The sequence below is a fragment of the Drosophila novamexicana genome, unplaced genomic scaffold (assembly GCF_003285875.2).
Source record: "Drosophila novamexicana strain 15010-1031.04,08,12 unplaced genomic scaffold, DnovRS2.1 tig00000008-arrow-pilon, whole genome shotgun sequence".
Classification (NCBI taxonomy): domain Eukaryota; kingdom Metazoa; phylum Arthropoda; class Insecta; order Diptera; family Drosophilidae; genus Drosophila; species Drosophila novamexicana.
Genome location: NW_020824765.1, coordinates 3,951,975 through 3,974,348, shown reverse-complemented (window position 1 = coordinate 3,974,348; position 22,374 = coordinate 3,951,975). Strand labels below are relative to the sequence as shown.

General features: G+C 45.2%; 1 protein-coding gene across 1 annotated transcript; it reads right to left on the bottom strand.

Moving 5' to 3' along the window:
* Nucleotides 1–15,660: 15,660 nt before the first annotated feature.
* LOC115762937 (segmentation polarity homeobox protein engrailed) lies at nucleotides 15,661–20,326 on the bottom strand. Its single transcript, XM_030705320.1, has 3 exons — nucleotides 18,648–20,326; nucleotides 16,816–16,913; nucleotides 15,661–16,456 (listed from the first exon to the last, which is right to left on the bottom strand). The coding sequence occupies exons 1-3, from the start codon at nucleotides 20,053–20,055 to the stop codon at nucleotides 16,208–16,210; spliced, it is 1,755 nt and encodes a 584-aa protein (XP_030561180.1). The 5' UTR covers nucleotides 20,056–20,326; the 3' UTR covers nucleotides 15,661–16,207.
* Between the last annotated feature and the right edge of the window lie 2,048 nt (nucleotides 20,327–22,374).

The following is a 22,374-nucleotide window of genomic DNA, read 5'->3' as shown; positions in this document are numbered from 1 at the left end:
CCCATTGATCCACTGGCCTACGCATGTGGGCGTGGGTGCGGTCCTGCTGTCCCCGCTTCCCCACCTTTCAGCTCGCTCGGATGCACTCTTATTGGCGACCACCCACGTGAATGTAGCGCCAATCACACTTCGAGATCTGCGTATTTGACATTGCCTTCGCCTCATTACGCCTGCGCAGACAACAACAACAACAAGAACAACAACTTGGAGGTGCGAGTGCCAAGGCGTGGGAGCCAAAGCTGTTCCAGCGATAACTTGATAGACTAAATGAGTCTCATTCAGCCCGATTATTGAGCCATATATGTAAGTACTCTGACGAAGTCATAAACTCCGAAGGTGTCCCACAGTCGTGCCCGTGAGTGTGTGTGTGTTTGCGTGGATCTAGACTTAAGTGAGAGTCGTTCCTTTGTTTTGGTTATGGGAATCAGGAAAAACCGCTTTCGAGAGAATGCAAATACCATATTATAAATATACGAATGCGTAAAACTTCAAAGTTGTTGCCAGACGTGCTTAGTGCTTCGTATCAGGTTGCAATGGAATCACTAAATAAATAATCTTTCACACTTTTATAGAAAAGTTACTTTTATCTCGATTCTTTTACCATATCAAGAGTCATTTATTGGCATAGTCATTTTATTCAATAAAGATATAAAAACTACATCATGTGGCCTTAAACATTACTTTTACTGAATGGTTTTTATGCCCTCAACCAAATGAAAATGGAAAATGTGTAAATAGGGTATATTCATTTTGTGACAAGTTTGGTAACTTGCATCTCGACCTATACTCTGGCTCAGCATCAACAACTTGTCTGTCCGTCGATCTCAGAGACCCACTTATAATAGCTAGAAATGTAGGCCCCTTTTTATAATATTCACATTTCCAGAATATTTAACTTTTCACCCCAAAATTGTAGAGCACTGAAAAATATATCCCTTTATAATTTAAATTACTTGTGTTATTTTCCTATAATTGTTCAGATAAGTTACGGAAAATATTCGGAGTAATTTTTGTTCACAATTTTAGTTTCAAACCATATTGTTTTGTTTTAAGTATCCCTCTGTAATGGGAAAAGTATATAAGAAGAGCTAGTTGGTATCAATTAAAGATGGACATAATTGCCTATAATGATGATTATGTGCCTCGTTAGCAACAATAAGGTGAGCTCTCCTTTCCCTGTGTGGCAGCCATTAAATTTGTTTATGGCACGAAAATGAACTCGGTTATAGGGTTTCTTCATTTGGGTGGGGTTAATTATGCAATAAAAATACTTCATTGTTGTTAGTGACATATGAAAATGTGAAAATTTCATTTAATTTTCTCCCGGTTGCTGGCAGAGCTGAAAGCGCGCAGCCATCGAGCAAATGACTACACGAAGTGGTTAACACTGCCGTTTGCCATTGGCCCGGAAGTATCTTGTTAACATGCAAAACAAGCTATTTACCTGGTTCCCGGCTACAGTGGAGCACTAGGGTATTAGGCGTGGGCCTTGGATTTGGTGTGGCGCTGTTTATGAACCTGCCAAAATGTGAATACTTTTGCCAGTTCAGTTGGATATATTATTATGTTGCTGAGCCCACTGAAACTTGGCTAAATAGTTGGCCCAAAAGTTAACAGCCAACTGGCAACTGTCTATTGGTTTCAATTCAATTAGAAACAGGAATTCCGAGTGTAGCTGCGAAGGAAGTGCGACGTGGAAATGAAAGCCAAAGCCGCATCGTTAAATCTAACGATGTGGCCCAGCCCTTGGATTGCATTTTCATGGCACATTTGCAGCAATTTTAATTGTATCAATGCGCCAACGAAGCCCAACCCAGCGCAACCCCAAGCAAGTGCTGACTTAGGCGAGGGCAACCCTTTCGTGGCTTTCGTTAACGCGATTGGACACGCATGTCCAAGTGCTGGTCCTGGTTTGGGTTCAGGCAATAAACACGTAACGCAAAACCTAAACAACATTTAAAGTGTTATAAAACTGTCACCAGGACGACCAGCAGATGTCAGCGGAGTGTCCTTTTCGGCTGTTTGATATTGCCTTTTGATCGCATGGAAAGTTCTGCGACTTTGATTAAACATCTGTCGGCTGGGCTCGGCTTGGCTCTGTTCTGGCTTGCCCTTTGCCTAGAAGTAATTGCCATGCATCAGTCCAAACATCAATTAGACACACTTCAACTCCCCTGACAGTGGAACTGTCAAAACAGAAATTGATTGCGTCTGGGAATGGGACTCAAAGGGGGACTGTGCATGCCACAGCGTGTGGGTGTGCACACCTGAAACTGAAACTGAAACACAAACAGAAACAGAAACAGTAACAGAAACTGTGGATGGGGTGGACTGAGGCACAAATCAAAACATTACTTGCATAAATTATGAACAATGCGAACCGCAAGCGAATCCAAAACGCAAAATCGTGCACAAAGCAACTGCCACAAACAGTGGCAAGGTCGCCGCAGCAGGCAGTCGCAAACGTGTTGCACATACTGTTCCTAGAAGAGGCAACAACCGTTTACCATTTAATGACACACACCCCAGTCAGTCAGTCAATCAGTCAGTCAGTCAGTCAGTCAGTCAGTCAGTCAGTCAGTTATTTTGTTGTGGGATCGATCGATCGCATTGAATTTAATTAAATAATAAAAATGAGCCCTAAATGAGCCCACAGAGGCGTGCCGACAAGATCCTTAACCTTAGGCTAAGCATAGAGAGAAAGGGAAAGGAAGAGAGAGGGGAGCAGGAACCTAAATGATATGCACAGTAGCCAGCGCTTCGTGGAGGTCCAATTAATCGAGTCGACAGCGCTGCGAGTCGGACATACAAATTAAAAGTCATAAATCGACGGAGAAGTCGTTGAAAGCCCACAAAGAGGAAATGTCACCAAAAATTATGAAGGTTCAGGTTTCGGATCCGTTCCCGCATTGACGACGAAAGCAGCCCCAGATGCGCATTAATTATGCTAAGGGCGTGCACATTAGAACACGGCAAGCAAGAGAGAGCTCACGGCACGATCCTCTGCTCTGAGGTCTCGCGTCTCAGGTCTCCGCTCTCAGCTCTCAGGGTTCGTTCGCATCTGGGTGCAAGTGCAAAGACCCACCGGTGAGTGACAGTTGCCGTTGCAGTTGCAGTTGCAAGTCGAACAATGTTGTTGTCGCTCTTGTGGCTGCCACTTGGCAATCTTAAGTCGGTCGACGCATGCGCGCCTGCATATTAAGAGGCGATCATCGCGGCCACGGCCCGAACGAGAGTCGCATAACTGAAGATCGTGCTCATATGCATGTGTGTGTCCTGTACAGGGTACGGCCTGTTGCTAAGCTGCCCCAGCTCGCCAGTTATGATGAGTGACATTTGATCTTGTTTTGTGTCAAATTAAGAGGCTGCAGATGGCGCAGATCGTCGATCGTTCCGATGATCGTGCGACTTTTCTCATTTTTGGAGACACCAACAACCTGGAATACCTCTCCTCTCCTCTCCTTTTCTTTTTTTTTTATTTAAGATTCTTTTTTTGGTAAGATTGTGTGGCGCACACTTAAGCCGTTGAGTGCTTGATTCCTGGTACTTTGGAGGCGCTTCATCGAGGGCCACACGTACTGCAGGATCAGTGCTCCGGCCACCTTGTGCCTTGTCATGTTTTGGCACTTGAGTGCCATAGCGTGGGCCACTCCTTTGTGCTTGGGTTAATCAAAGCTGGCAGTTGCCCTGTTCCCAGCTCGGTCCTCGTCGTTTTAGTGTTGATTTCGTTTCGGTCATTGATGCTGATGGCTCAATTGTGCGGACCACACGGCCAGTTGCCCCGAAATGTGGAGCAAGCCTCTTCGGTGGCTCAATACCTTAGTGGCACTGTATGTTTAGGGCTTAAGGGTTCTTGCGCTTCCACATGCAGATGGCGCACATCGCAGATCGGCGAGACAAGGACCACCTTGATCATGCTCTTGATACACTTTTTCAGATTTGCCACCAGACGTGATTCTGCATGCTAATGCATAAAAAACTGCAGCAATGAAAAACGTTTTCTATTGAGATAATTCCCTGTAGCTATCATTTATTTTATTTATATTTAATTATAATTTATTAGTGGTAGACAAAACTAGTGTCAAAGTGACTATTGAATACATAGGCATAGAAAAGTGAGAAGGTAAGAGCCCACAACAATTTCTAATCATTTTTTCATTTGACCGTCCGCCTTTGACCCTTTTTCAAGGAAGTAAGGTAAATTCAAATATAATCTCAATTAAGTATATTCATTTAAAATTATGTCTTAATTTAAAATTAATAAATAATATAATTGTTAGAAAATAATGGATTGAACATTTATTTTTCAGACTAAAGAAGTTTCTTATAGAATCGAGGCAGATTGGGATACCCAAAAATACTAATGACAAGATATAAATAGATAGGGTAGAGATATAGTGATGGGAAATAAGACTGCCCGGCACGCTATGATACAGTTAACTGTGTGACAAGCGCGAAATAAAAGCCTGGAATCTTAAATAAATTTTGGTCATAGTTCGACAAGAGAAAAATAATAATGAAGCATAGAAATGTAAGAAAATCAAGATTAATATTAAAATGAATATAAATAGATTATATTTACTTAAAAACAAACTTTAGTCTTAAAATCAGGCCTGACTAATTGTTTTAGAGCATCAACTGAGATTTATAGAGTCGACAACTCTGAAGAAAACAAAAATAGCGCAATCTCATTCCACTCTCTCTCTCTCTCTCTCTCTCTCTCTCTCGATATCTCTCTCTTACTTGACCCATCGCCAGGTCAAATTGATCTAATAATTCAAGTGATCTTAATCAGTGAAAGTGATTTGTTGTCACGCATTTGTCACTGTACAAAAGACTCATCAAATATTTGGGCGGGGCCAGTCAAGGATCGGCTGCGATCGCTGTGTCTATTGATAAGCATCCAAACAAAACTGTGACTCACTTGTGCACTTCAACTCCATCAGAGTCAATCACAGGCAATTCATCCGAGCTCAACACTTTTGGCCCTCACTTAGATTAATTACCCTCTGCCGCCTGATGCATTGCTGTCCTCAGCTGTCGCATTGGCTCATCCAAACAGGGATCGACGATCGACGTCTGACGATTGGCATCGGTGACAGTCCACGAAATGTCCGCGTCATCAGTCAGAGTCGCAGTTGCAGTCAGCTTCTAAGTGCATTCGATTGTCGCAGGGGCTTGGGCAATTTAATTGCCGATAAGCCGCTGATTAATATGTTTCATGAATGAATAATTCCCGTCGATCTTTTCGTGTGTTCACGCGTCTGTTAGTGAGACTCGTTTCTTTAATTGCGCTAGACTCGGCTCGAATTTTAATTAGGCACCATGCCCTTAACTGAAAGAGTCAGAGCACGAGAGAGAGCGCTAGAGAGTCGGCTGTAGGCATATAGTTATGTTTAAAGCAAACATTTCTTTGTTTTTAGTTTAATTAAGCCATAATTTATCGCCAACAGCACGCGGACACGCAGCCCAGCAAAAAAGGGCCACACTCGACGCGGTCTGAGCCGTGGTCTCTGACCGGCTTGGTCTCGGTATCGGCTTGGCCCGTCGACAGACTGACACCTGCGCGTGTAAATTAGTCGAAGTTGGCCAGCCCCAGCCGGGCCGGGCCAGGGGCAAATGCCTCAAAATTGTTCAACGCGACACTTTAGCCAATATGCATAGAGGAGCACAGTTTCTGGTCTGGCTGTGGGTCTAGCGCTGGTTCTGGTTCTGGCTGCGACTCCGGCTCGGTGGTCTAATTAGAAATCAACTTGTCAATTAGCCAGCCATATACAAGCGGGGAACTGTAACCATGTCATGTTTCCCAGCTCCCGAGCCCGATCCCGTTCCCATTTTTTCTTAAACCGAATTTGTGTGCAGGTTTTAAAGAGCATGCGATCAGCATGTGTGCTGTGATCGATGCGAAAACACGGCCTAAAAGAAATTATATGGCTGCTGTTTGCTGTCGATTCAAATTTTTCAATTTCTCGAACACCAGCGATGCCAATGTCCAGTTTGCAGTGTCCAATGTTCAGCTGCAGCAGTGAGTAGCACATGTTGTCCGGCCACCGATCGATTGTCGAAGGTGTCCCCTGAGAAGTTCGATGCGCAGGTGAGCGACTCCCGAGTCTCGAGTCTCCGTCTTGTGTGGAATTCTCGATTTACGGGGAATTTCGACGCTTAACTAATGATGCTCATCAGGCGCTCAATGGGCACAGCTACTGTATCTGTAAACGTATCTGCATCTCCATCTCCATCTGCATCGGCATCTCCATCGGCATCGGCTGATCACTTCTGGATCTCGTTGAGTTTCCGTGGAATATCGAACGCGAACGGAAATTAATTTTCGAAACGAAAACATTCCAAAACTTAATTAGCTGCGAGAGCATTATGAAAAATTGCAGCCATTAATGTTTTCGGGTTGTTGCCATCAAATTGAGTTTTCCAATTCCCAACTGGACGTGGTGGACATTGGCCGCATCTCATCAGGTACCGTGTAAAAGGCTTTTCCGCATCTTGCAACGGCCACAAAACCTTTGGCCCCCCTGCAACAACAACAAGCTGCCACAAGCATCAGCGATCATACAGAGCCTCTGCATCTGCCTCAGTCTCAGTCTCAGGCCCAGTCTCAGACTGAGCCTCGGCCTCAACCTCAGATTCGTACATGCCACAGTTGGAGCCACTGAGCCACAGACACGGCATCTGGACCACCCAAGTTGCGTTTGGCTTAAAACCATTGCCGAGTGGCAGTCGGCAACAGCAACGACAACGGCAACAACAACAACAACAACAACAACGGCAACGGCGGCGGCGGCGGCGGCTATTAAGCTTGCCCCAAGTTGAGGCACTCGATGATTACTTGAAATTCAATTGCAGTCCATTAGGAGTGATTAATATGTATGCGATTCGAAAGCGCAGAGCGCGATGCGAAGAGATGCGCCTCCAAAGAGCGGCGAGGCCAGCAAAAATGCACTGCACTTAAAATTATTGACACTTTGGCGATCCAACGAATGATTCCATTGCACTGGCTACGTGATCCAGCTACTGTGCCCAGCTCCAGTTCCAGTTCCCAGTTGCGCTTAGTTGCGCTCTTCGGCTCGCTCTTAGCTAAGAGCTGCGCTAAAAGAAGACATTGCCACATTGTGGACCACACACGAAGCCACCTTCCATCGTCCACCGTCCACCGTTCACCGTTCAGAGCTGCGCCACAGGCAACAGCAGCCGCAGCAGCAGCAGCAGCAACAACAACAGCGACAGTAGTTTTGCGGCTCGTTACGTCCCAGTCGCAGTGGCTGCCCCAATCCCTGTCCTCTGTCCTGCCTCCGTATGAGCCTCATCATCGTCTTCGGCATTTGAGTCGTCGTGGTGCGGCGCCAAATTGCAGAAAAGTAAGTAAAACAGCGTTTAGCATTGTAGCTGTTATGATCTTTGGTCAGGCAACAGCAATCGAAGCCAAGAGAAACCAGAATATCCGAGAACCTAAGAGAACTTACCGAGGCTGCATAAATTGCATTGAGACAAGGCGAGGCAAGTCGCGTTTGCCTTGCTCAACCTCAGTTGGGTTGCTTCTGGTAAGGCCTCACTGGGAGATTGCAATATGGAGCCAAGTCGATCAATTGTTGGAATGGGCTTCTTATCGGTACGGCCAATGCGTGCATGTGTGCAGAATAATTATTTATTCCAGTTAGCGGATAGATGATTGAATCCGTATTAGGAAATTATCAGCTAATTTGTATTAAATAAAAAAGAAATTGAATTCTTTAAATAAACTATTGTGAGAGATAAAGTGCAATTAAACCATTTTTCAGTGTCAATAGCAAATCCTTCAAGGAATTCGTTTAATTCTGCAAGTGTTCAGTTAGCTTATGTTCAAATCAGTTTCCATAAGTGCCCCCAGATTTAATGTGAATCTAAATTTAATTGTGCAGTCTCCATGAGGGAATTTAATTTAGTACAAGTAATTACTCTTTCTCTTCGCGCTGGGGTTTCATTTGCGAAGTTCGTGCCATAAAAATCACATCAATCGCATCCGTTTCAGAAACTAGTTGCTATAAAACAGAAATTACCCTCAAAGGGAGGCGCTCGGAGGGCACCTCAATTTATTGTAGTATGTTCAGTTCCAGTTTCAGTTTCTAGTTGCGAATCCCCAAAAAGAAAGCTGCCGGCGAAACGCGCATTAAATCTCGCTGCAGATTGTGTGTGCCACGCCCAGGCCAGACGCCCACAAGCGTTTTATGGAGCATTCTTCTTCTTTTTTCTAGTGTGCAGTAGGGTAATTTTTGCTAGCAACAAAAGGAGGAACATAAAGGCTAAAAGGCAACACTGCAAAAGCTCAATTTGTACCTCAATTAAGGCGTCGTCGAGGCATCGCCACCATGGCACAGTGGTGCGAAAGCTGCCCGCCCGAGTTCAAGTTGCTTGTGGCGCATTTCCGTTTCCGCCACCAGCCAGCCACCCATACCAGACCATGGCATACCCCAATCTCCTACCATCCCTTCACCCCTCATTGAGTTATGGCTCTGGGCCGTGCTCGAAGCGCTGCACGAACGCAGATAAAAACTGTTTGGCGCTATTTTCCTCATCCCCGTCTTCGTCCTCGTCATCGTCCTGGTTCTTGTGCTGCTCCTGAATGGAGAGATAACCAACGGCGGAGCGCAATTTTCCACACACACTTCGCCAGGATATGTAGCACATCCTTTTTGCTGCGTTCACACCCGTGCGTCCTGCCCGCGTCTCTCTCTCGGAGCATCCGCGTCCTTTTTATTGCGCCAATGTTCAGACTGCAGTTTTTGCCTTGTTTTCAGCTTGCCTTTTTCTCGCCTCTTGTTTGCTTTATTGAGCTTTCAGCACTTTCGCTTGTCTGCCTGGGCTGGAACTGGTAACAGGACAGCAAACAACAAGTAATAGAGGGGCATGGGGCGGGAGCGCGGGCAGAGACAGGTAAAGGGACTGAAAAGTGCAGAATCAAATAATTTACTTTCCCATTCGCGCTGAGATCACGTTTTTAATTTGAAATTTTACAACTTGCGCGCACAATGTTTATTTTTCTGAATGGCTCAAGGGGTGGGGTGAGGGCTGCTTGGTGCGGGGCGTGGTGCGCGGCGGGAGGAGGGTTGCGGCCAACTGCCAACTGCCAACTGGGAGGCAACAGATTCCAATTGCGATTCCGTTTCCAAGTGCCTGGCTGGTTGGCTGCCCAGCACTGGGGCTGTTGTTGGCCCTGGCCAGGGCTGTTTGCGTCGGCTTTGGAATCAGCGCAACATTTGTTTGCGGCCCTGTGTGTGCGTGTGTACATGTGTGTGTGCGTACAGGCATATAAACAATTTGTTTTGACACTCGCATGCTTTTGGCCACGTTTGTATAAAAAGGAAAAGTAATAATAAAACACTCGCTGTGGCTAACAAGTTTCGTAAAATAAAAAATACGCGCGCTGGAATGCAATTCATTAAAAAACACCGAATCACACATGTTTTTTAAGTGAAATAAATGATGAACTGCAACATATCCTCTAATGCTGCTTGAGACACGAACCGAGGCAAAAGCCTTACTGATTGTTACAAATCTTTAAACTATTTTGCAACTTTATACAAAATACTTATTTATGATATAGAAGTGCTCAGTCTGAATCGAGATAGAGACTATTTTTACTTAGGGTAGGACTTTACAAGTGGAACGATGTAGCCGTAATGGTCTGTGACCTTTTGCCTAATGGCTAAACAATACAAAACTAATTTGTTTCATTGCGCAAATATTTTCATTTAATTTGAACGCGATCTGTTTGTCTTTTGGTTTTGGGTTTGGCCAGTTGCGAGTGACTTTATGGCCAACTCTGGCCTCGGTCGCGGTCTTGGTCTCGGTCTTGGTCTCGGTCCCTGTCGCGGCGTCACCCTCGAATCTGGTTATTCCATTAATTAAACCAAATTTGTTTGTAGCCCACCCACTTGGCTCAACGCTTACGTGCGATTTTGATATATGATCGAGATACGCTCATAAGTTTCACAAGCTAAAAGAGAAGAAGACAGACAGAGCGAGATAGCGAGAGAAAGAGAGAGAGAGCGAGGGAGAGAGATCGTTAGCGATGCAAATGGTGCAATGCTGGGGGAACCAATTTGGATTTGGGGACTTTTGCATTACGCGAATTCGCGAATTTCATCTCATGATAAATGACAAATTTCCGCTGCACTTTGCCGGCGATATTCGGAGGAGTAGAAACTCATTGTTTGTCATATTCAAATGCCAAAATATTGTCATTATCGGGCTGCGAATGTCCCCTGTGGCAGCGGCTGCTGCCTGGACATTGTTTGCCATCATTTGTCTTGCAATTGGAGTTGCCATCTACTCCTGGGGGGCCAGCAGACCGCAGACAGCAGCTGCAGCCAGACAGCGCACATCAGACAGGCTCCCCACAAAACATACTTATCCCCGGCTAATGCATTTCTGTCCCAGCAGTCAATAACCTTCGCCTCGTCGATGTGTTACCAGCTTATTAGCCAACTGCGTATGTAAGATTTTTTATTTAAATTCGCAATTTAGTCTGTGTGCTGTGCCCTTGATACCCTGTACCCACAATAGCCAATCGCTGCTTAAATTAGCATCTTCAGGAGGTAAACATTAACTCTATTGGATTTCAAGGGATTGATAAATTCATTGAATTTTACTTTGCTTATATTATGTTTATACTGTATCCTGTATCATTTATTGAGTTATCGAAGATACTTCTGATTACATAATTGCTTGCCAATAAACAGCTTATTACAGGATATTTTGAAGTCTGCTACTCCCGTCTTGCACGAGGAACATGCTTATTAATTTCACAGCCTTGTGGATACTTGACCCACAGTTCAAATAAATAATTGTTTTTCGCTTGTTACTTTTGGGCTTCGGTTTGGCGTCGTCTATCGGTTGCTTTTCTCACCTCACACACACCTCTCTTAATCCGAATCCGTATTCGAATCCAAGTCCAACGACAACGAGTCTTTGAGGGGGCGCGGTCGTCTGGGAAAACACCTCATTGACATTTGCATAAAATTCAATTGGCTGCCATGTTTATTACCTATGTTTATTTAATGTTGTGTGTTGTTGCCATTAAACATTAATAAGCACAAAATAATGTTAATAATGTCATCATAATAGTCGTCGCCGCATCGCGACCCCCCGCTGGCATCGAACGACGAAAGTTCGAGGCCCACCCAATGAATGGGATGTTTTTAATGCCTTTCCTAGCCGGTTTCGATGCCCGGTCATTTGCCATGAATTTATTCATTAGATATTTATGAGTGTTTGCGGCGAGCCCAAACGAAAATTCAATTCGTTCGTTTGTTAACAATTTCAATACCTGCAATTACCTCCATATCCGTTTTTCGGTGGTCTTCTCTTCACATATGTATGTCCCTGCCGGCGCCACACTTGGCACCCTTCAGTTGACAGCGGACATTGAATAGATATGATATGCATATGTTTTATTATTGGTGTCCACATAGTTGTAAATGACAATTCATATTTGTACTTATGCTCTTGTGAGGTCATATAAAACATTTCCACTTAATCGGAATGCTTAAATGAATCAGTGAAAAAACGCGGCTATTTCCAACACTGGTTTCCAATCTTAAATTATTTAAGAAAGTGCTAAGAGTAATTTATGTATTCCTAACTCCGTTATGTGAACCTTTTCACCTTTTCTCCATTTCTCAATTCACGATAAGCTCTGAGAATAATCTGGCTGATTATCCCATTTTATAAATTGCTTAAATAGTAACAAAACAAAAATAATTTGTAACAATTAATTTAACCGCCAATTATGTGCAATAATTTATAGGATTTCATACATACTTGGAATAACAAAACTTGAATATTGCATGGTTCATATTGATTATTAATTTGTTTGTAATTGGATTTCATAATAGGATTCACCTTGATTAAATCCATTGTCAAACTTGGTTCTCGTTTAGCGTCAAAGAAAATGTATTTTCACAAATAGCTAGAACCTATTTAAATACCCTATAAATATTCGAATGCCGAATCGCATTAAAGATGCCCAGTCTATTGATATTGGACAGCCAAGGCGCCTTTGTTGACCAAGGCACTTAGCGGGGCATTGAGAGCAGTTAGCGGCGCACTAACAAACTGACAAAAAGGTAAAACGCTGGAACTGGCCGAGTCAAAGGTGCAAATTGGCAGTCAAACAAAGGCGCAAGCAGTTGACCAATTAGCGTCATGGCAACCCAAGCCGAGAGCAACCTCCTTCCACCACCTGCTTTCCATATGGCGCTCGGCCCAACGGAAGACAATCAATTACAATTACTTATTTATTGCTTAGTTACAAAACTCACAAGCGAACAGCTCAAATATTGACGCAGCGCTAAGCGCCGTCGGATGAAGGGATTGGTATTGGGTTTGGGATTGCAACTGGGATTTGGCCCAGGCCAGGTTTGAGCTTAGCCTGGTTATGGGTAGAGAGAGACTTCTTGAGCTGCACAAGTCGCTCGAGTCAACAGAATTGACATTTCGAGTTGACGGCAATGATGATGTGTCTGTGTCTGTGACTGTGAGTGTGAATGTGAATATGGATGTGGATGTGCATGTGGATGTGCATGTGGCTGGTGTTGGATATGTTGGCGTTGACTTCTTCTGAAAATGTAGCCAAGTGTGGCTGCCTGGCATTTGCCGGGCATTTGAATGTTTGTTTAGGCCAAGTTGGCAGCGCATGAGATGCGCTTTGCCAGCCCCTGTAGCGCCAGAGCGGGACAGCAGCGCTCACTTGAAGGTACTCCATGAGTCCATGAGATACCCAGGCACCGAGCCGAGTCAAACTCAGCGCCTGTCTGTTGGCCATAATTGAGTGCACTTTCCATGGAACTGGCAGCGATTATGAAATGCCAGCGACTGCAACTGCAACTATAGCCTCGCAAATGGCGCACATCAGACATAAAAGCTGTGCCCGGGCACCTTAATGCTCCCAAGCATACACTATATATATCGGCTGGAACGATTGCATTTTATTATCGCATCGCATCGTAAATCAATTGATAAAGCGAAGCGGAAACAAGTGGCAGCTCCAATTGCCCATTACGGCAAATAAATCTAGAAGACGCCGCCAACTTTTTCGACATTTACTAGATGCACACAAATATAATTTGTATTAGTTCGTGCACTCGAAAAAACTGGCTAAATCGGAAGCAATTGATACGAAATAAATATTAATTTAAGACATTCGAAACAAAATATTATTTCAAATTGATTAAACACAATTCTGCAATCCGAGTTGACGACAATTGGAAGTTTTCGATCTGTGAGCTATAAAATCAAAAATTGGCTTCTTGGCTCCGGTTTCGCACAGTGCAGCCATCATGACAACGAGACTTTGTGCGACCAGCAATTAATACGACAAACTGTAAAATGCCGCCTCGGAGTTGTAGGCAACCAAAACGCAATTAGCGAAGGGGCTGCCACGTGGCGATATCAAAGGGGAAGCTGTGCCTCAAAGGCGCATAAATCACAGACGCTAAGGCGAGCCGGGGGCTGTGCTGCCGGGAGGGGGGATCGCCCACACAGCGAGGAGAATGTGGCATGGGGATGAGGCTGAGGCTGACTTATGTGGCATAAGAGCATATATGAGCACATATGGTTTTTTGTGGCTTTTTAATAGCCGATCTCTACATTGTATGCGCAATTGAAATTCCACAGTCGAAAAGTGAAATTCGGTGTGTCACTTGGCAATTTCTGCTAATTAGAAGTGTTGAAACATCCCTTTGACTAGCTAATGCCGAGCGCCAGTTTCAGATCCAGATCCAGATCCAGTGCCAGCTCCAGCTAATTTCCGGCTCGTTTGAGTCGAGTCGAGTCGCATCGATCGAGCAGGCCCCACCAGATGCAATTGTCTAATTGGTTCATTACGTGCGCAAATGGATTTGCGCCTCTATAATACGCCTGATTTAAGCTGTTTTGAGGGACGGGCAGGGGGTGTGGCATGCGGCATGCGGCATGCGGCATGCGGCATGTGGCAACGCATTTACGTACGCTCGCACATAATCGTATTTCTTTCTTTTCGCGAGCATTTGGCGCAATTAGCGTTGGCATTAATTCATTTTATGTGGCCCGATCTCTGCCAGATTCGCATCAGCATCAGCTGCACACATCAACGCTTGCCAGTAAATGTCAGCTGCCGATCTGGTGCTCCCCTCCCATCCTCCCACTACAAGTTTGTCTGTCTATGCATTTTGTATTTTGTATTTTGAATTTATTTTCAGCAAATTAACGCGCGCCGCTCGGCATCTTGGCCGCAATTGCCGCAAAATCTGTGCTAATAAATCATTTGATGTAGTTGCTGCTGCTGTTGTTGTTGTCGATGTTGTTTTTGTTGTTGCTGTTGTTGTTGTTGTTGTTGTCGCTGCTGGGTGCAGTTTCATTTGATGGCACCGTGTTGTCTTGTCACAATATTTGTTTATATGAGGATTTGCTTTTAATTAAATGGCAGCATCAAATCGAATTGAATGCTGTTGCCGTCAGTCAGCCTCATCCCCCATCCCCAGCCCCATCCTCGTCCCCATCCCCTTTCCCATTTTTATGCACATCAAGCTCATCATTCTGCTCATTGTCCTCATTGGGCTCATCCTAAACCGTGCACTGTGATTGTGCAATTAGCGAATCAGCATCCCCCACCTCAGCCCCCCCTTCACATTCTCTCAGACCAGTTGCCAGTCTCCGACTTGCTCCCAGTCTCACCCTCGACTGGTGACAAGTTTACATGATTTAAAGTTGCGCCGACGACGAAGACGACGACGGCGACGGCCTTTGATGTGAATGCGAATGTGGACTTGTCATTGAATAAAGGCGACGACGACGATGGCTAAGGCGCCTGTCTCGCACACGGGTTCAGTAGCTCGGCTATGGGATGGGACTAGCCTATTAACCTGAATGCTGTCATATCACAGTCGATTAACCCGCTATTTTCATATTCAAGATTTGCCGCTGTCAAAACCTGAGAAATGAGACTGCATTCGAACGAGTAGGAAATTAATCACATACTCGTATATCAGCAACATTTACTGCAGGTATAAAACATTAACTTACGACTTTTAATCGTTTTATTATGCACAATCTATCAAATGGAATAATTTAAGTCTTCCGTGAAATACCTATTTAAACGATTAATTTGGCTTTTTATAAGTCAGAATCTATAATTTGCACAAGTTTTATTTATTCGATATTCAAAAGACTTCATTGTTACATATTTTGGTTCAATTAAGCTGATCAATCTAGCCCAGAATTGTAATATTTATTCAGACTTAGTCAGATTGTTGCTTTGTAATAGGAGGAATATGTGAGCTCGAAAGTCTGTCATGCATAACTTTTAGCAAATCTTTATTTAAATATCATTATATAAAAAAAGTTACGCTTTCATCAATCCTATTCATTCCCTGCCCATTAAATTGTTACTTTAGTTAAGAAAGTTCCATTTCTAGCTGCAGTTTTATTGGCGACTTTTATCGCTTTGAAAACATAAATAAATAAAACCGCATTATTTAATTTTTTTAAATAGTTTTTTATTTTAATAATTTTTTTTATTATTCGTGTTTTTGTTTTTAGCACATGGATTTCGGATAAATTGCTTTTGTGTTTTATTTTGGGTGCATTTGAATTTGTATTTATAATCTTTTTGTTTTTATTTTTTTTAAGCATTTTTCATCCACAACATTTTCGTTTTGCGACTTAAAAACTAGAAATACTTCTTCGCCGAAGCGCTTAAATGTGTTTTTCTCTAAGCTATAAATTAATCTAATGAACTTTTAAATTACTTATAACACGTTAAGCATACATATATTGAATTATAGATACAAAATAAGAAAGTGTTTGTTTAGCTAGGAATTAACGTTTTTGTTAGCTTTTGGTTAGAATACAAGACTGCAAAGCAATATTTATGAAGAAGGGGGCGCTACCCCTAAGAAGGCCTGCAGAAAAGGAGAATAATACTTTCTGTGTAGCTTAAATAACAACGGAGAATTGAACTCGAAGCTTATAGATAGCATACGATACGATACGATACGATACGATACTTTACGAGACGATAGATGTATATTACAATTATATCACATGAACACAGTTTTGTACGCCGCACAAATTCACAATCCACCAGCCATCAGCCAGGAGCGAGGGGATGGCGCCTTTTAATATTGCACACTGAGGACCAGCCGGGTGTAGGGAGCAGGAAGCAGGGAGCGGTAGCCATTTACGGAATCTGCCCGTTCATGCGCATCTCGAGCTCCTCCTCCTCTTTGGTCAGCGGCACCGTCGTATGGTTGTAGAGACCCTGGGCCATCAGCTGGAGGGCCAGCGGATTCTTTGAGCCCGTCGACTTCTTGATTTTGGCGCGCTTGTTCTGGAACCAGATCTTGATCTGTGCCTCGTTCAGGCCCAGCTCGGAGCTCAGCTGCTGGCGGCGTCTTTCGGTGAGGTAGCGATTCTCATTGAATTCGCGCTGCAAGAGATAGAGATAGAGATAGAGAGAGAGAAGGCAAATGGTGAGTATCGGCTGCGCAATAAAAGGCAACTAGGGTCGGGTCAGCTCTGCGCCAAAGAGAACGAGTGCGTTAATGTTTTCAGTGTAGGTAGAGGCTGAGGCAAATCAATTATTTGCGGTTTAGTTGAAAGACGGGTAGTGTGAGTGAAATATGAGCATGTCCAATTGGCTTAGCCGAGGACACTGCCAGGATGCAGCCCAGCGGGCGGCCACACTAAAGTGTCTAAATATTTTGGCTGTAAATATGACACAACACACCAATTTGCTGGGATATCTGTGTGTGGTGTGTGTGTGTGTGGGTATCTGGGACTGCTTACCTTGAGGCGTGCCAATTGCTCGCTGGAGAAGGCGGTGCGTGGACGCTTCTCGTCATTGGTCTTGTCCTTTGGTTGCTTGGGGCGACGATAGCGGGGTCCTGCAAAGAATAATAGAAAAGTTAGTCGAGCGAAAGAAGTTATGGCTGCATATATTTAATGTTATTAATGGTTTAATTAGCATACACTAAGAACTAAAAAAAAACTTGTGGCATGCAACGGCCTAGCCGCATGTTCAATTTGTCAGCTGTCAGAGCTGCGTCTAACGAACCAAGCGGAAGGAACGGCCCGTTCCGTGCAGGGAACGGGGCACGACATTCGCCATTTCAGCCCGACTTTAATTAATATGATGAGCGCCAAAGTTCAGAGGGCCAGTTCAAAACAGACAGACAAACGCGAGAATGACTTAATAATCCCGGCTGCTTAGTACGATATTTAGCTAATTGACTAGGGGCTTTCTCTAGCTAATTGGCAGCTGGCCAACGATCGCCGAGTGCTAAAGCTGAGGCTGATTTAAATTTAGTCTTGGGCCTGGACTTGGGCTTGTTTTTGCTTTGCTTTGCTCTTTAGCAGCAATCGTCGACACATTGTAAATTATAATTTAATTGCTCGATTGCTTAGATGATTTGATTAATCTCGCAGCCGCTAATCGGCGGCTATCAACGCCTTGTTGTTGCCTGTTTCTATACGATTCCATCGACACCAAATTAAAAAACCATTTCGAGTCATAAAAAAGCACTTAACTTGTCAATTAACGCATCGCAGCAATAACACCAACACCAATACCCACACACGCACACACACACAGATACTGCTTGGAAAAATGATTTTTCCTTTGGCTGCTTCTAGTCTTTTGTGTCTGCTCTTTAATGGGCACTTTCACCGCACGCTCGCACTTCGGGAATCGGGAATTGGGATACGGGGATCTGGGATCGTCAATCGTCAGCGCGTTTTAGTGGCAGCGAGAATCGTGACATGTGACCTTCGACTTCTTGTCTGCGGCGATAGGCAAACGAGCCGCAGCGTCCGCCTGCGCTGCATGTTGTCACATAAAGTGTCAGCTTCAAAGGCACAAGCGCTGCGTGCGGCCAGCCCCGGCGGAAGGCCCCGCACTCCCGGGCCCCTAAGAACAAAAGCAAAAAACGCACTGCCGACAATCGAAATTCGACAACTGACAATTGAACCCCGGACATTTAATTGTCCCAGTGTCCTTCGGCTTTATGACAGAAAACAAGGCAATATCCACAAACACGGCTTGAAAGGCTGCCGCTTCTCACTGCGTTGGGGGTGGTCCCACGCACACACAATATCATGTGTAGGACTCATAAAGGCAATTGGACAATAATTTATAATGTAGGATCTAATGAAGGAGCTAATAGGCCAAGCCGAAAAATTATTGATTAGCTTCCAGTAGGATCTTCCATAGTTTTCCATTTGATATTGCATCAGCACTTCAAATTTCTTCTAATATCTGATCTAATGAAGGTCTAATGAATTATTATGCAAGCCCAATAGGCTATTCTATAGTTTCCCATTTGATATTGTATCCGTTTTTCAAATTTCTGCTAAGTATTATTTGATATTAATGTCTGACGAGGGCTCTAATGAAGGTCTAATGAATTATTGACAAAGTTCCAGTTGGCATTACTCTAATGTCCTATTTAATTTTAGTTCTTCAACTCTCTTCAATTTCCTTCAGAATTATAAGTCTCACCGACTTGTCCTTAGATAAATTCCTACAGTTCCTAGGCTCAATAATTCATATGATTCCTATTCCCTTGGAATAGTTACTTAAGAAGACTTATTTATTATTTTCTTATTTATGTTTTACAAACCTGAGCTGGGACGGTCGCTGTACCGGGTGCAGTACACCCACGCAGGCCACATCTCGTTCTTGCCGCCGTCGGTGGTGGTAGAACCTGTCTCGGAGCGGGTGTCGTCCGAGGACTCCATGCCGGAGTCGCGGCTGACAGCGGAGGGCGGTGGTATGGGCTGCGGGCTGCTCGCATTATTGGCTCCGGCCAGGCGGCTGCTGGGCGACGAGTTCAGCGAGCTGGCCGCCGAGGAGCAGCCGGAGGAGGAGGAGGCGCTGCAGCTGGCTGCTGTGGAGGAACTGCTGCTGATGGTAGATGCATTCGAGGCGGGCGGAGGACTGGCCAGCTGGCAGGCGCTGCTGCTCGGCGTCGTCACGGGCGTCGTCGACTGCGCCTGGCCAATTTGCGAGACCGTCTTGCACAAGGAGCCCAGGGCCGACTTCTCCACGCTGGGTTCCGTCAGCTTCGCCGTCGGCGGCAGCACGGCATTCGGATTGCCAGCTGCACTGCGGCGCAGCCGACTTTGGACAAGCTCCTCATGGATGCGCGGATAGGCGGCCGGGTTAAAGCAGTTCAGCAGATTGGCGCGCTCCAGCATCATCGCAGCGGTGGCAGCTGCGGCAGCTGCTTGCTGCTGCCGGCTGAATTCCAGCAGATCGACGCGAGTAAACGCGGAGGGCGTGGCTGCGGCAGCGCGACTCGCCTCGAACGGGCGGAAGATGCTGGCCGCAGCGGCGGCTGCGGAGACGGAGACGCCAGTGGAGTCGCCTTGTTTGGTCTGTTTGGCGGCATCGCCGAAGCGGTCGCTGAGGATGTTGGAGATGGAGAAGGCCAGCGAGGGCTTCGACTGCTTAGACTGCTGGTGAGCTGGTGGGGGCAGACGAGCGGATCCAGAGACAGAGGCGGTGTCGTCCACATCAATGTCATCGTCCTCCTCCTCGTCCTCTTCTGTGGCCGTGGTAGCTGTCTGGTTGTGGAAGCTGTCCCCGAGAATCGAGTCGCTCTCCTCCTCCTTGATGGTCAGCGTCGAGGCGGGCGTGGAGCAGGCGCCCGTCGAATGAGCTCCCGGCGAGCCGCTGGCGCTGAGCCGTTGCTGCAGTGCAGCAGCGTGCAAAGCAGCCGCATCGAACGCAGCCGAAGTGGCCGGGTGATGAAAGACGCCGGCAGAGGCGGCCAGCTGCTGCTGATGGAGCTGCTGCAACTGCTGCAGCTGGTGCAGATGCTGCAGCTGCTGCTGCTGGTAAAGGGTTGCCGCCGTGGCAGCTGTGCCCGGCTGTAGACTCATGTCAAGCGCGGTGATCGAGATTGGGATTGCGTGGATTCGCAGATTCGGCTGGAGAATATGCTGGTGCTGCTGGGGCGGCGACTGCGGCAAACAACCTGGTGGACTGGGCGCTGATTGTGGACTGCAGCGATCCTCAAGGGCCATTTGTTAACTTGACGCGCGGCTTATCAACGTTCTACACCTCTTATCCACTTGCTCTTCTTCTTGTTCTTCTTCTTCTTATTCTACTGCTAGTTGTGCACTTTTCACTGAATTCACTTCGCGTGTGGGTTTTCAATTGGCAACTGCTTGCGTTTGTTTTTTTGTTTTGTATCTTTATTTACTTGTATATGCGTTTCGTACTCGTGTTGCTTTTGCTGTTCCGACAACTGCGACGCGCACGTCTGTTCCATGCGAGCTCAACGACTAAATTAACTAATCACAGTTGCCTGCCGCTGCGACGAAGCCAGCAGAAGCAGGCAGCGACCGATTGAACTGTCAGCGCGAGAGAGAGACAGTCGACTGTGCTCGGCATAGGGTGCATGCACCGAAGCACATGTGTATGTGTGTGCGCAGATTCGAGTCTGAGCGAGAGCAAGAGAGACAGGGCGAGAGACAGCGTGAGCGCACGTTTGTGTCGTCTGGCCTCTGACAGTGACGAAGACGATACTCAAACTTCGACTGTTCGACTGATCGATTGGCAGAGCTGCTGCTGCTGCTGCTGCTGTTGAGGCCGCTCTCAGCTCTGCTCTCTCTTGGTGCGCAAATTTTGTTGTGACACTCTTCGTTGTCACCTGTAATCTGACAGCGAGACAATGTTTCCAGTCAGCGCAGTACAAGAGCGAACCAACGGCGAACCGGTTTTTGGAATTCGTTTGCTCGCTCTTTTGCTCGCTCACTCGCGCGTTCGCTTGCCTACTCACTCACTCCGCCTTCACTCCACGTTGGGGCCCGCGCTTGTTAGGGCTCGATATGACTTTATTATTGGGAGCTGTCATGTGGTTGACAACTGTGTCGCTGTCTGCGTCTGCGTCGTCGTCGCTGCCTCGTCGCTCTCTCGCAGTGGGGCGTTGCCAGGCACCACTATGGCTGGCCCGCTCGCACACACACGCGCATGCGGCGGAAAATGGCTGCGTTTGTTGGTTTTGCTAGTTGATTTATCAAACTCGAGCGCGCGTGTGAACTGGCGCTGTCTCTGTCTGCTGAAACGGTTGAGTAAGTATCGCACCCCGCCCCACCCCTGCCTCTTCCACAAACACACTGATGAACACTCTTCATAAGCATTTAGTTGTGTGTTGTGTGTTGATTTTGTTTTTGGCCACGACGTTTCAATCTGTGCCTACAACTTTATCGACACCCGGACGGACAGAATGATCGACAATCGACAATCGACGAACAGAACTGCGGCATCAATTAATACACACACACACACACACACACACACACACACATACGCACATTCTGTATAAATTTATACATATTTTGAATGCCTTGATTTATTTTTATATCAGAAAAGCGAACCGCGAACCAATTAACGCATTCAATGAAGCGCGCAGTTTGGCCAATTAATTGATATTTAATTGATTTTTAATTAATTTATTTTAATGGCACACACTGCCGCACACATATTAAATATCAATTTATTTATCAGTCTCATCGGAGCGCGGCCCATTAGCTCCAGTTCGAGTCAACATAAAACGTGTTAAAAACTAATGCGATTTGGCATTGATCGGCAACCGAAAACAACAACAACAACAACAACAACAAGTCTCTAATCAAAAGTCACATCTACGAAAATGTGAAACATGTGTATCAAAATATATATATATCCACATATGCTTAAATGTAAATACAAAACATATATACGCTGATATATGGCACATAAATCAAAAGTCGATAAAAACCAGAAAAATAATTTAAGAAGAAAAAAAAGACAAACGCAGAGCTCGCTAATGAATTTCATTAAAAATTGTTATTTATTGTTAATATTTCTTAGGCATTAACTTCTTTTTGTTTATAACAATTTCAATTAGCGGCAAGCACTGATTAAACTGCAGGTGTAGGCTTGTGATTTATTCGACTGCACGAGATAAAATGAAGTGAATTTGGAAAGTCAAGCTGTCGCATAATTATCCTAATACGAATACGAGCTGACTTCTGCTGATTTCCTGTTTGCGTTTATTATTCAGACATAATCAATAGGCAAAACGCCCCAACAATAGCCCCACAGCCATATGAAGAGTAAGAATTTCAAATTTCGGTTGGTTTCGGTTTTTGTTGTTGGCAACCCGTTTATGGAATAGCTGGAATGGCCACACAATTTATGTTATTATTATGCGCATTTTGATTGAAATTTCTGCAAATAAATAAATATTTGAACAATATATAAACTATTGTTGGGCAGTCAAATTAATTAAATGGCGATAAGGCCACGAAAGTGTTAACAGCAGCTTAACCGTTTCGGAGTTAACCGTTTCGAAAGCG

Excerpts from the sequence above, each read along its gene's own strand:
- LOC115762937 (XM_030705320.1), bottom strand. The coding sequence starts at position 20,055 with ATGGCCCTTGAGGATCGCTGCAGTCCACAATCAGCGCCCAGTCCACCA. Across the intron at positions 16,914-18,647 it reads CAGCGACCGTCCCAGCTCAG|GACCCCGCTATCGTCGCCCC; the intron begins GTTTGTAAAACA and ends TATTCTTTGCAG. Across the intron at positions 16,457-16,815 it reads AGCAATTGGCACGCCTCAAG|CGCGAATTCAATGAGAATCG; the intron begins GTAAGCAGTCCC and ends TATCTCTTGCAG.